Genomic DNA, 12,343 nt, shown 5'->3' on the forward strand with positions numbered 1-12,343 from the left:
CAACATTCCTGTGTCAGTATACATTATATACGCGCACACACACACACACAGGGTATAGGGAGAAAGCAAGAGCGAGATAGAGGGGGAAACAGAGAAAGACACACACACACACACCAAGCCTATTGAAAGGCTAGCATGGTTCTACATGAGGGACCGTCTGTATTTTTCATATCTTTCAATTACAATTTTCCCAATACAGTTGATTTATTTTTTTTATCTCTACACCAACAGATGTGGTCACATTAACTCACATTTAAGCAGATATGTGAAAACATTGCTTTCTCAATCCTTGTGTTTTTGTATACAAGTTATAGTCAACACAGCTGATCTTTAAGGCACAGTACTTGCTGTCAGTTTCCGGTGTTTAGCTGGCAGGACTGAAAGCTTGGTAAAGGTGATCGAGCCCAGTAGTTGGGGGTGTCTGGGTGGGTGTCCCTCACTTCTATCCTTCCTCCTGAGCCCCCCTGCATGAGATTGCCTCCCCACTGGTTCTTCTGAGAGAGGAGCTGTAGGTGCTGAGTTTAGAAGTCCTCTGATCCCTGGGGCTCACAGACACCGGCTCCTTTCATCCCCAGGTAATATGGAGGTGGGGTGGGGGGTATCTTGCTTAGGATCTAGTGAGTTATTTTCCCTTCAGTCATTTATTCAAAAACGAATTTGACAGAACAAGAATAACAAGTTTGCTCTGTTATTTCCTGAGGTGTTGTTGTATTTTTGATTCAATTCTTTATCAACATTTAACTATTTTACTAGGCCTAGTTATATCCATCAAGGTTATTGCTTCGTTTATACATTTTTGTAGACATGTAGACCTTCCCTAAAAGCTGAGATATGTTAGTCCCGCCCCTTTTTTTCCATAAGAAGGAATAGGGAGAGAGCACCAGAGAGATAGAGAGAGGCAGGAACGGAGAGGGAGGGGAGCGATGCTAGACAGCAAGGCGACTTTAAACAGGTTTTAACATAGCTGCGGAGAGAACGTCATTAGTCCGTAAGATATCGGGAGTCCATCGCATACTCGCAGGCAATCGAAACAGAACTAAATGTGGAACTCGACATGATATTATTATGGTAAACGTTTTTGGGGATCATTTGTGATCGCCTGCTTGCGCCGACGCGGTTACTGGATGAAGAGGACCGAAGTTATGCTGAAAACGGGCTGCATTTGACCAGGAAAGTGAATTTTTATCAAGCTTGGTGGGAGATCATCATTGCTGTCCATTCAGTGGGGTCTAATTTTGGGGGAAACCCTTCCAAGTGTACGAAATCACCGCGCGTAATTCCGCCGCTATGGATTATTCTAAACTCCGCCGTGCGTTTTTTTTGTTCCTGTGTCTTTCTCTAAACCTGGGATTTATCAGCGTCGAAGGACAACATGACCGAGGAATGTCTATTCCGGAGCATGGATTTTGCCAACCTATTTCCATTCCACTGTGTACGGACATTGCTTACAACGAGACCATCATGCCCAACTTGCTGGGACACACCAACCAAGAGGACGCGGGGCTCGAGGTGCACCAGTTCTACCCGCTCGTCAAAGTCCAGTGCTCTCCCGATCTCAAGTTTTTCCTGTGCTCCATGTACGCGCCCGTGTGCACGGTGCTAGAGCAGGCGCTGCCGCCGTGCAGGTCGCTGTGCGAGAGAGCCAGGCAGGGCTGCGAGGCGCTCATGAACAAATTCGGGTTCCAGTGGCCGGACAGCCTCGCCTGCGAGATCTTCCCCGTTCACGGGGCGGACGAGTTGTGCGTCGGACAGAATGTATCCGGCAAGAGCGCCCCGCCGAACCCAACCCCGGAGCCGACCCCTTTCGATAACCGGCCGTTGAAATGGCAGTTTAAGTGCCCGACCTCTCTGCAAGTTCCCCCTTATCTAAACTACCGTTTCCTGGGTCAGGACGACTGCGGTGCTCCATGCGAGCCCAAGAGATCGCACGGGATGATGTACTTCAACGAAGAGGAGCTGAAGTTCGCCCGGATATGGATCGGCATCTGGTCCGTGTTGTGCTGCGCCTCCACCCTGTTCACCGTGCTCACCTACCTGGTGGACATGAAGCGCTTCAGCTACCCGGAGCGCCCCATCATCTTCCTATCTGGCTGCTATACCATGGTGTCCATCGCCTACATCGCCGGCTTCCTTCTGGGCGACAAGGTGTCGTGCAACGACCGCTTCGACAACGACATCCGCACGGTGGTGCAGGGCACCAAGAAGGAAGGCTGCACCATTCTCTTCATGATGCTCTATTTCTTCAGCATGGCCTCGTCCATCTGGTGGGTGATCCTGGCCCTCACCTGGTTCCTGGCGGCGGGCATGAAGTGGGGCCACGAGGCCATCGAGGCCAACTCCCAGTACTTCCACCTGGCCGCGTGGGCGGTGCCAGCGGTGAAGACCATCACCATCCTGGCGGTGGGCCAGGTGGACGGCGATACGCTGAGCGGCGTGTGCTTCGTTGGCGTGAACAGCGTGGACGCGCTGCGCGGCTTCGTGCTGGCGCCGCTCTTTGTGTACCTGTTTGTCGGCACGTCCTTCCTGCTGGCCGGGTTCGTGTCACTGTTCCGGATCCGCACCATCATGAAGCACGACGGCACCAAGACGGAGAAGCTAGAGAAGCTGATGGTTCGCATCGGCGTGTTCTCTGTGCTGTACACGGTCCCCGCCACCATCGTCATCGCCTGCTACTTCTACGAGCAGGCCTTCCGGGAACAGTGGGAGCGCACGTGGATCAGCCAGACGTGCAAGAGCTACGCGGTGCCGTGCCCGGCCCAGAACCACCCCAACGTCAGCCCGGACTTCACGGTGTTCATGATCAAATACCTGATGACGCTCATAGTGGGCATCACTTCGGGGTTCTGGATCTGGTCGGGGAAGACGCTCAACTCCTGGAGGAGGTTCTACACGAGACTGGCCAGCAACAAACAGGGGGAGACCACTGTGTGATGGGATGGTTGGGGACCGATCGACCCAAAGGGGTGAGGTCAATTGTGGACTACAGACTGTTGACAAACTGAATGATAATCCTTTTTTTGTTTTTTTATCTGGTGTTGTTTTAAAATCTGGTTTTGTAGACTCGTTTGAAGATACGTGTCGGTGTGTTGTTTTTTTGTTTTTAATGTTTTTGTAATTTTTAAATGTACATAAAAAAAGTGATTTCTTTTTTTTGTAAGTATATATTTGTATTTAAATATCCAAAAGATATTGTTATTTTCTCAACAAAACAAAAGAAAACACCTTTACAGCTACACTTTGTGTTTTTATGTACTTTGGGAGTAGGCCTACAAAAGCCAAGGCTAAGGAGGGCTATGTACTCATGGGGGCTCATTAGCTAGTCGGACACCGAGGACAAAAAAGGCCTCGGTCAAGCCTTCGATCAAGGGGTGCTTTTGGGCTGTGTGGACTCGTACTCGCGGCGACAGTCCCGTGAACAGTGAGTGCTTCCACGTGGCTCGCCGATCACGCTGGCTAATCGACTGAATCCTTTTGTTTAGAGGAGAGCTGATGGCCGCCCGGCTCCACTGGGTCAGTAAGTATGCATCCATGTTTGTGTTGGACCACAGCGACAAAACCAAACGAAAGGACCGGAGCTTTCCGTAATGTGGGTCGTGTGTCGTTTTACAAGTGTTTTAAACTTGTATTTCCAGCTACGAACTAAAGCATTATTTACCAAAAGCAAAGCGTGAATAATTGCATCAAAGTTGTAGGCAATTTTTTTTGGAAACAAATTATCATTTTTTTTAAATCTCATATTTCATATTGAAAAAAAAAACTGTTGGTTTTAAAAGACTATACCCTCATGAAACAGAAATCCTAGCTTTTGTTGAGCTCTCCATTTGTAACAAAGCACTTGTCGTCCTGTTGGATCAGAACAATATGTTAACCCAGATAAATGAACTTGGCTACACCTATTAACTTCCAGGTAACTCCACTTATCTTCCCTGATCGTCTGGCTCACGGCCAAGGGGGGGGCAACCTTAAGCGGATGCCACTTCCTATGTTTCAAACTCACAAAAAGTGAAGAAAGGAGAACCAAAACACAAAGCAGCTGCATCGGATAGCTAGCGCTGGTGATTATGTAGAAACTGGCCTGGCCTGACCTGTCTCACGCCCACCATGTAGCGTTTCCTTCTGCCTGGGCAGGACAGATAGTGGGAACAGCTATAGCAAGTGGACGCCTTACGTTTGAACTGAATCAAAAGAGGCGAATATCGTGAGATTGACCCGTTCCAACCGACGATCACGTTGTAGGCCTACATTTTGATATTGATAAGGATGTATTTGATGCAGCCTGCCAGCCAACAGTCTTCCGTTTTTCAAATGTGTTGATTTTATGATAATCCAGGATTGATGATAGGCTTTTAATGTTTGTTTCGGCATTTGCTATCAAAAAGTACTTTTTATATTTATAGGGAAAAAAATGTCTTACATATATCCACAATGAGTACTTTCAGAATAAAAGCCTCATCCTTGCAACTGTAATGGCTTCTTTCGAAATCTCTGATTCATGGTCAGGAAGTTAGGGTTTGAAAAATGAAACTGAGGAATCAAAAGGTCACTTTAAATTTAATTTAAAGGTCATTTCCTTTTCCTACCTGCATTGTTTGACGGTCAAACTTCTGTAAACTGTTCAAGTCTTTACTTTGTGACTCCTATCTTGTGTGTGTAAAATATGAGTTACTTCAGCTTTAGGCAAAGGGAAAGATAATTATGCATTGCTGAATTGAATTTCATTCTCTCAATAATAGTGTGATCATAGTACCATATCATTTAACATAGTGAACAAGTTAATTAAGAAACCTGTATTGAATAACATCAGCAGTAGGTCATAATCTTCTCATTTTTAAGTTCAGACATCATTTTAACTTCGGTTCCAAAATGCCCAAGCGTGTCAAGTATCCTCTAATCTACCCCCCTGCGGTGTCATGGCTGTCAGCACCACTGCGTATTATTTCAGCATTAAAGGACCCCTCACTAGTTTGTGCCCCCCATAACCCAACAGCAGCAACAACACCGGTCTGGAATGCAGTGTGATGCTACGGTATCCCGGCCACAGGGCTCCAGGCCGCCCGTGGATGTCCTGGCATCTGGCTTGCTGTGGTGTGACCCCGCATCTCAATCTTCCCATGGGGTCCCCTCCCGCAGCTGTGCTTCCTGATTTAGGCTCCGGCATGCACTCGATTTTGCTTCATCCAGGAGAGAGCCCACATTCCATATATCTGGGGGGAAATGCTTGGGGTGATAACCAGAAAGCAATTACTATTGAGAATAAAATGTGGGACGATTCCGGAACATCTGGTTCACTTTTTTTATTATGTTTTTTTTTTTTTTATAGTAAAACCAATGTCTGCCCTAGTGGGCGCCGTAGTAGGCGGGCCTGGTCCCGCCCACCCCCCCCCCCCCCAACATGAGCTGTCCACAGCTCCCCTTACAGTAATGTCACATATTTATCCCCGGGTGTTATGGAAAAGCATGCCCGTTAGCCTGTCAAGTAGCGTCTTCCTGGCTCCGGGCGCCTCCCAACTCCGCCGCTGTGCTGCTAAGTGTCCCAGGGAACGTCACCTCAGGGTGCACTTTGTCGAGAATGCATGAAATGGCCGTCTAGCCACTCAGTTCAACTTTCCAGAGATGAGCGGATAAAAGGAAAAAAAGACCCCTTGCTAGCGTTTTACCACTCTGTTTCACACTGTATACTATGCTATTATTTATTTAAAAGGCTGGTGTGTGATACTTCTGCAATAAGCCCTGACCTTGAATCAGATGGCTGCGTTTCCCAGCGGCCCTGTCTGAGCCTGTCTAAGTGTGCTGTCGTGTCTGGCAGGAGAGAGCTTCCACCAGAACATCCTCATTCCCCACCCACTCCAGCAAGGGAAAGTCAAGCAGAGCGCTCGTGTTTTCAAACAGCCACGGCGAAATAATTTGTATTTTAAAACGTTTCCACGGTCGTATATATTTGACGGTAAAGCTTCACTCTTAACCGCCGAGGATACATCACAACGTCATACGGTGAGTATCGGTGTTAAAATATGCATTATTTTCGTGGGTAAAGAACAGAATGTGCTCCTCATGCCAAAGCTGTTATTGTATCCTCAGATAAACCATGGGGAAAAAACGGAAGATAGAGAAAACGTCCTAGACACTTTCTGTCTTAATACTATGATCTATCTTCAAGGTCAGAGGAATGTAAGAAGCAGTGCGGTCCCTCAGTAACTTACATTCCACACCTCGCTGTCTAGCCAGCCCTTATTTATTAGCAGCTTTCACACGCCGCCGTATTCCATAGCCTGTGCTACGTGAGAGAAAGACGTCTAGTTCATCCTTTTTTTCTTCAAACCCATGTTATTCTGCCTGTTTCCAGCACCAAGAGGCAGCCGTTGTGCTCTTCTGTGATGCATGACAATTGAGATAAGGCCGAATAAATCCTGCGCACTTATTTCTTCGTTAATGCCAATCTAAGGATTACAGACGGCAGCCGACTAGAGGACAAGTGAGTCAGCTAGCTGAGACGCCAGCCTAACCTACCAACCAACACAGCTACACCTACCCTACACCCACCCTGAAAACGACCCCCATCCTGACAACTACACCCACCCTGGCAACTACACCCACGACGACATCTACAGCCACCCCTAGAACTACACCAATTCAAACAACTGCATCCATCCCTCCGACTGCACCGACCCCTCCAACTACACCCCCCCTGCACCAACCCTGACAACTACACTCAGCCCGACAACCAAACCCACCTCGACAACTCCACCCAACCCGGCAACTACGCTAAGCCTGACAACTAAACCCACTACTCCTTAGACATTATTAAGGTTTAGGATGTTGTGTGACATCGAATATTGTGCCGTGCCAAGCAAACTACAACCAATCAGGAGAGGGGAGGAAGGAGCGATGTTATCTTATTCTCTATGGCAGTTTCCAAACCCATCCTAATACGCTACACTACCCTTAATTCTCTCTCTCTCTCTCTCTCTCTCTCTCTCTCTCTCTCTCTCTCTCTCTCTCTCTCTCTCTCTCTCGCTCTTCTCGCTCTTGCTCTCTCTCTCTCTCTCTCTCTCTCTCTCTCTCTCTCTCTCTCTCTCTCTCTCTCTCTCTCTCTCTCTCTCTCCCGCTCTCTCTCTCTCTCCCTTGCTCTCTCCCTCTCCCCCCTCTCTCTGTCTGTCTCTTTCTCTTGCGCTCCCCCCTCCCTCTCCCTCTTTCTCTCTCCCCCCATTCTATCAACTCTCCTTTGGCTTCTAGAACGCTCTAAATGAAACCTCAAAGCCACATCCACAATTTAAAAAAAATGATTTTTCCATTACTGCACTGCGCTCATCAACATGCCAAGATGATTATTGCAATCATGCTGTTAAATGCATTCAGCACAGCTTATGTGATACATTATCATATTAAATATTATCCAATATTTCAACCCTTCCCTCAAATAAATGTGTAGTCCTATCCCTTCATACACACACAGTACAAACGTAGTCTTTAATACTATTTTGACATTTAACCTTATTGCTATCCAAAGCTTTTCAAATTATTTCAAGACACGCTATGAACAAGCAGTTAGGAATTTGGGCCTCTTGCTCACGGACAACGCACTCACAGGTCAACGTATGAGAGCTAACCAGGCTTTCTACATTTAGAAGCAGATGCTTCTATCCAAAGCGACATTTTTTGGATAGTACATTTGTCAGAAGACGATGAAACAATATATCGCTGTTGGTACAGTGAGGATGTTCATAGAACCAAAGTGCAAAGCACTAACAATCGCTACGTTAACCCATTCCCCAAACACAACAATGTATATCCCCGTAAATCTGTATTAATGCCCTGCCCCTTCAAGCTCACCAGCGAAACACACAGGCATAAGACATTCAAAACTAACCCATATTGGGAAATAGCATAACAGTGACCGGTAACAAATTAACTTCTGGGAACCAGGGACAGTGTATCCAGTCTGCAGCCACACCACCATGCGGCCATTTAGACCAAATGAGATTCCAGTTTCTCCAAGAGCCGGTTGTTGCTCCTCCTCGCCCCGCTCCCAGGAACCCAGAGGGCTGCTGCTGCTCTCTCTCCTCTGTGGCTTTCGTCTTCCTTGCCAGACGAAGAAATCTTAAAAACACACACTCCGACGTCAATGGGGATACAACATCATCACTTAAGTTAATCGCTCACATTGTAACACATCATCACGGATTTTCTTTGAGGGTTTAACGCGTGAAGACTCAGGTTCCTAGTTGTTGTTGTTGTTGTTGTTGATGTTGTTGTTGACGTGGACGGACGACGCCTTACCCCTGACTAGAGCCAGCCTCACCGCACGCTCCTGAGGACAAGAAATCGAGAAGGAAAAGTTCAAGAGAGGAAGAAAAACAGTTCAAATTCAATTATCCGTGCAGCCGTCCTCTCCGTGTTTCGAGGCTGCGCTGAAAGAAACTATGCAGGCATGAAATGTTCCTAATGAAAGCCGCCTGCTCCTGACCTCTTGTTTTTGAGGAGAATCAGAGACGAGATCGACGAGAATAGGAGCAGAGAGGCCAGCGGTCGCTTCTCTCTTTTCTACAGCCAAGACAGTATCTCTCTCTTTCTGCCTCTCTATCTCTCCCTCTCTCTCTCTCTTTCTCTCTCCCACCCTCTCTTTCTCTCGCCCTCTCTCTCACTCTCTCTCGATATCACTATCTTTCCCTTATTCTCAATCACTCTCTCACTCCATCCCTCTCTTTCTCTCTGTCTCTTTATCTCTGTCTATCTCTCTTTGTCTATGCATCTCGCTCTCTTTCGGGCTATCGCGCTCTTTCTCTCTCTCTCGCTCTCTCTCTCTCTCTCTCTCTCTCTCTCTCTCTCTCTCTCTCTCTCTCTCTCTCTCTCTCTCTCTCTCTCTCTCTCTGTGTCTCTCCCTCTCTCACTCTGGCTTCCTGACCTTCCCAGCGTGGGTTTTATTAAGTGTATTTATAGTGCTGGAGGAACGGGGTGGCGGAAGGGGGGGGTGGGGGGGGTTAACACGTACGCCAACAATAAGCACAACGGGAGCCGCGCTTCGGCGGAGCTCCCCGTCGCCACCTGCGGCGCTGACGACAGCTACGGCAGCGACCTGGGGCTCCTGCGCTGTTGTCTGGGGTAAACTTTGTTTGTGTTTGACACGGCTCCTCATTAGCGGCGCCGCGGCGCGGAGCGGGCCGAGGGGGCTCGGCTCGTCTCCCGTCAGGGTGGGCCCCGACCTCCGGGCCCTGTTGGCCTGTGAGGTTCGGTTCTTCCGACTGGTGGGACAAAAAAGGCAGCCACGGTGCAACGCCGTGCACCGCATGCCAAGCTTGTGTGTGTTTGTGTGCCTGTTTGTGTGTGTGTCAGTATGTGTGTGTGTGTGTGTGTGTGTGTGTGTGTGTGTGTGTGTGTGTGTGTGTGTGTGTGTGTGTGTGTGTGTGTGTTCCCTTCCATCACTTAGGATATTTATGCAGCCACCGGTTCGATTCCCTACCATTCCGCCCTCTTTTGCTCCGTGGTCCACAAACTCCACATATCTGTGGAGAGCGTTTTTGCTCGCTGGTTTGAAAGCGGGGCCGGCGCAGGGGAGCAGATGGGCGGGGCTAGGCACTGGGTTGCTGGCCTTGCACCTTAACTGTGAACTGTGTACAATGTTCAGGTCTCAAGTCGGAGGAGGTCAGCGTTCCCCCGTCACCCCAGCTCCAACCGCTTGCGGTGAAGTGGAGCTCATACCAGCCTCATTCGGAAACCACCTTATCTTTCTCAGTCTGTATTTTTGGGCTCATTCTGAGCCAGCAAAAAAATATGAAAAGCTTGGAAAGGAGGGAGATGGAGTGTTTGGCCTGGGGGAATGTTTAAATCCCGTCTCTGGGTGTGCGAGGGGGGAGATGTGGTGGGAGGTCGGGGGGGGGGGGGGGGGGGGGGGGGAGCTGCTCTGTGGATCCCAAGAGTAAAATAGACTTTTATTTTGGAGTGTGGCTTTCACAGCGACGCTGTGTTTTCAAATGGTTCCACACATAAGCGGTACGATGCTACTTGATTTGAAAAGGGATACATTGTTTTGGAACACAGACAAATCCTCTCTCTGTCGACCGTTCTAAAGCAAGACACGGAGAAGGGAGAAGAGGAGAGAGACAGTTTTCGAGAGAGAGAGAGAGAAAGAGGAGAGGGCAGAGGGAAGGGCGGGGGAATTACCCAGTCGGCACCAGACTTTATTAGTGGTGTCCCAGAAATGTGACCACCTCTCAGAAGGCGGCCGTAGAGTTTCCTGTTCCTCCTCATAGGAGGCTCGGACAGACACAAGGGTACCGCTACCTCTGGGCAGTTCAGATAAATCGTTTAACAGCACATTAACAGGCCTTTATTTACACACTCTTTCCATTTTGCAATTGAAAAAAAAAACCCTGCTCATTCGTCTTTTAAATTAAAGACGACTCAGAGCCTCCGGTTGGTAAGTAGTTAGAACTTTTTTCAGGATTTATCCAAACTAATCACTAGTTTGCTTCGTCCTACCAGACGTCATTAATAGGAAACTTCTGTTTTTGAGCCTCCAATCCATCCGTCATATGTGGATCCACTCAGGACCGGTGTGTACCGGTTTTGTCCATGCGAGTCAAAACAGAGATTTAGAGGCGTATATTAGTCCCTTGGGGACACTAAATCATCAAAATCTTCTAAACATTTGTTTTGTACTCCAGGGTGACAACGAAGTGCAAAACAATGTGCCATTTCCTATTTATTTTATCAGTTTCAGTGTGGAGAAACTGTGTTTCCAAGAGGCTGAGCTTACAGGAAGGGTTGCAGCAATCTTGCACATGTCTAAAGAGTGCAAAGGAAACGTCCCTGTTCTACTGTTCTTTCCTCATTTCATGACAGCTGCTATAAGAACAGCAAGTCACTTAAGAAATGAAATCGTTTTACTTGGCTTCGACTCTTGCAACAGGAGAAATCGTGGCTCTTTCTCCAAGAGTAGTCGCTGAGCTCATTTACCGAGAAGCAGCAGCACAGTGTTTGGGTTAGCTGCTCTAAGTTACCCGTGTAGAACGTTGCATCAAATTAGTTCCGTAAAATCAGTAAAATCATAGTAACTTTATTTGGTCATCACAGGGGGGGCCAGGGACATGTCTAAAGGGGCACTGGCCCCTGTAGGCCGCCGTATAGAATCGCCATTGATGGCCCGTGTTGTAGCAATGTTCACAACCATGATAAAAGCAAATTCGTAGGCTGGGTTTGTACTCGGGGCATATCCGTCTAGGAAGAATGGTCCATATTGAACCTCACCATGATTGAGTGAGGTAGGTTGTCAACCCGATATCTAGCCCAGAGTGCCCTTCCATTTAAATGAATAAATTAGAATCAGTTAAGTTACTATCTATTGCTTAATAAGGGAACAAAATGGTGATTTAGCTTATGGCACACTTATGAAAGCCCTTGCGCAATAATATGAATTTTAAGAACTGGGTTTTGGTGGTTTCCCACATGCGTAAGATAATGTAATAATTGCAAAGCAAACAATTTCTGATCCCTCTTTCATTTCCTCTTCATTTGTCATGTGAAGTCATTCCCCATTTGGTTATACTTTTCCATCATTGCCAGTAAGTTCTGTACATTACATAAGACTGTACATTACTTTGAAAGGATGAACCTCAGTTTTGTGATTTAGACCTCACTTGACCTCACTCACGGAGGTCGACGGTTCAATGTTTTTTTTCACCACTGGGATGCTGACGGCGTTTCCCGCCTAAATTTTTTTCCTTTGGCGGCCCTCAGTCAAATTTTGGGTTGCTGAATTGGCCCTCAGCTGTCAAAACGTTGAGAACCCCTGCCCTACAGAATCCCTACTATTAGACTTTTGTGCCCGACTGAAAACTATTAATTTATTTCCCATTTGGTATCAGTTTATTTTCAAGATTATTTTCTAGACGTGTGACATCTATCCTGAATATTCGCAATAGTTATTAACTAATCACCTCACAAAGGGTATATCTTCATACACACAAAGAAGGCAAGCAGGATCTCAAGAAAGAATAAAGTGGATTGTATTAAAAATATGATTCGCATTCGATGGAGAAGGACATTAATCTAGACTCAGAGGGTGTAGAAACCTGCTGGTGGAAGGGCTGTTCCAGGCAGGATTCCCGGATGCCTTCAACAGCAATTAAAACCGCCTTACTAGTAAGATAAAGATAAAGATTGACTTTATTGTCATTGTACAGTCACCTATACAACGAAATGGGGAAAGCAGAGCGACGGGTTATATTTTCCTGTTTGGTTTCATGTGATCCCTGTTTATACTCAGGCATCCTGTATTACAGCCAGATCACCGTCCAGACTGCTATGTATACTAACACTGCCCACTGTTTGTGTGAATGTGGTGTGC

At 47.3% G+C, this 12,343-nt stretch overlaps 1 protein-coding gene and 1 long non-coding RNA gene across 2 annotated transcripts in view; both read left to right on the forward strand.

Moving 5' to 3' along the window:
• The first annotated feature begins 875 nt into the window (after positions 1-875).
• fzd1 (frizzled class receptor 1) lies at positions 876-4,467 on the forward strand. The gene has a single exon (XM_030371006.1). It carries the CDS (start codon positions 1,288-1,290, stop codon positions 2,929-2,931), a length of 1,644 nt encoding a protein of 547 aa, XP_030226866.1. The 5' UTR covers positions 876-1,287; the 3' UTR covers positions 2,932-4,467.
• A 5,762-nt stretch (positions 4,468-10,229) lies between these two features.
• Positions 10,230-12,343, forward strand: part of LOC115554327 (uncharacterized) — a 3,583-nt gene continuing 1,469 nt past the window's right edge. The window contains exon 1 of the long non-coding RNA XR_003978583.1: positions 10,230-10,414. This is a non-coding gene — a long non-coding RNA (uncharacterized LOC115554327). The remainder of the gene's footprint in view (positions 10,415-12,343) is intronic.

Source organism: Gadus morhua, chromosome 11 (assembly GCF_902167405.1).
Source record: "Gadus morhua chromosome 11, gadMor3.0, whole genome shotgun sequence".
Taxonomy (NCBI): domain Eukaryota; kingdom Metazoa; phylum Chordata; class Actinopteri; order Gadiformes; family Gadidae; genus Gadus; species Gadus morhua.

Coding starts and splice junctions, on each gene's coding strand:
- fzd1 (XM_030371006.1), top strand. CDS start 1,288: ATGGATTATTCTAAACTCCGCCGTGCGTTTTTTTTGTTCCTGTGTCTT.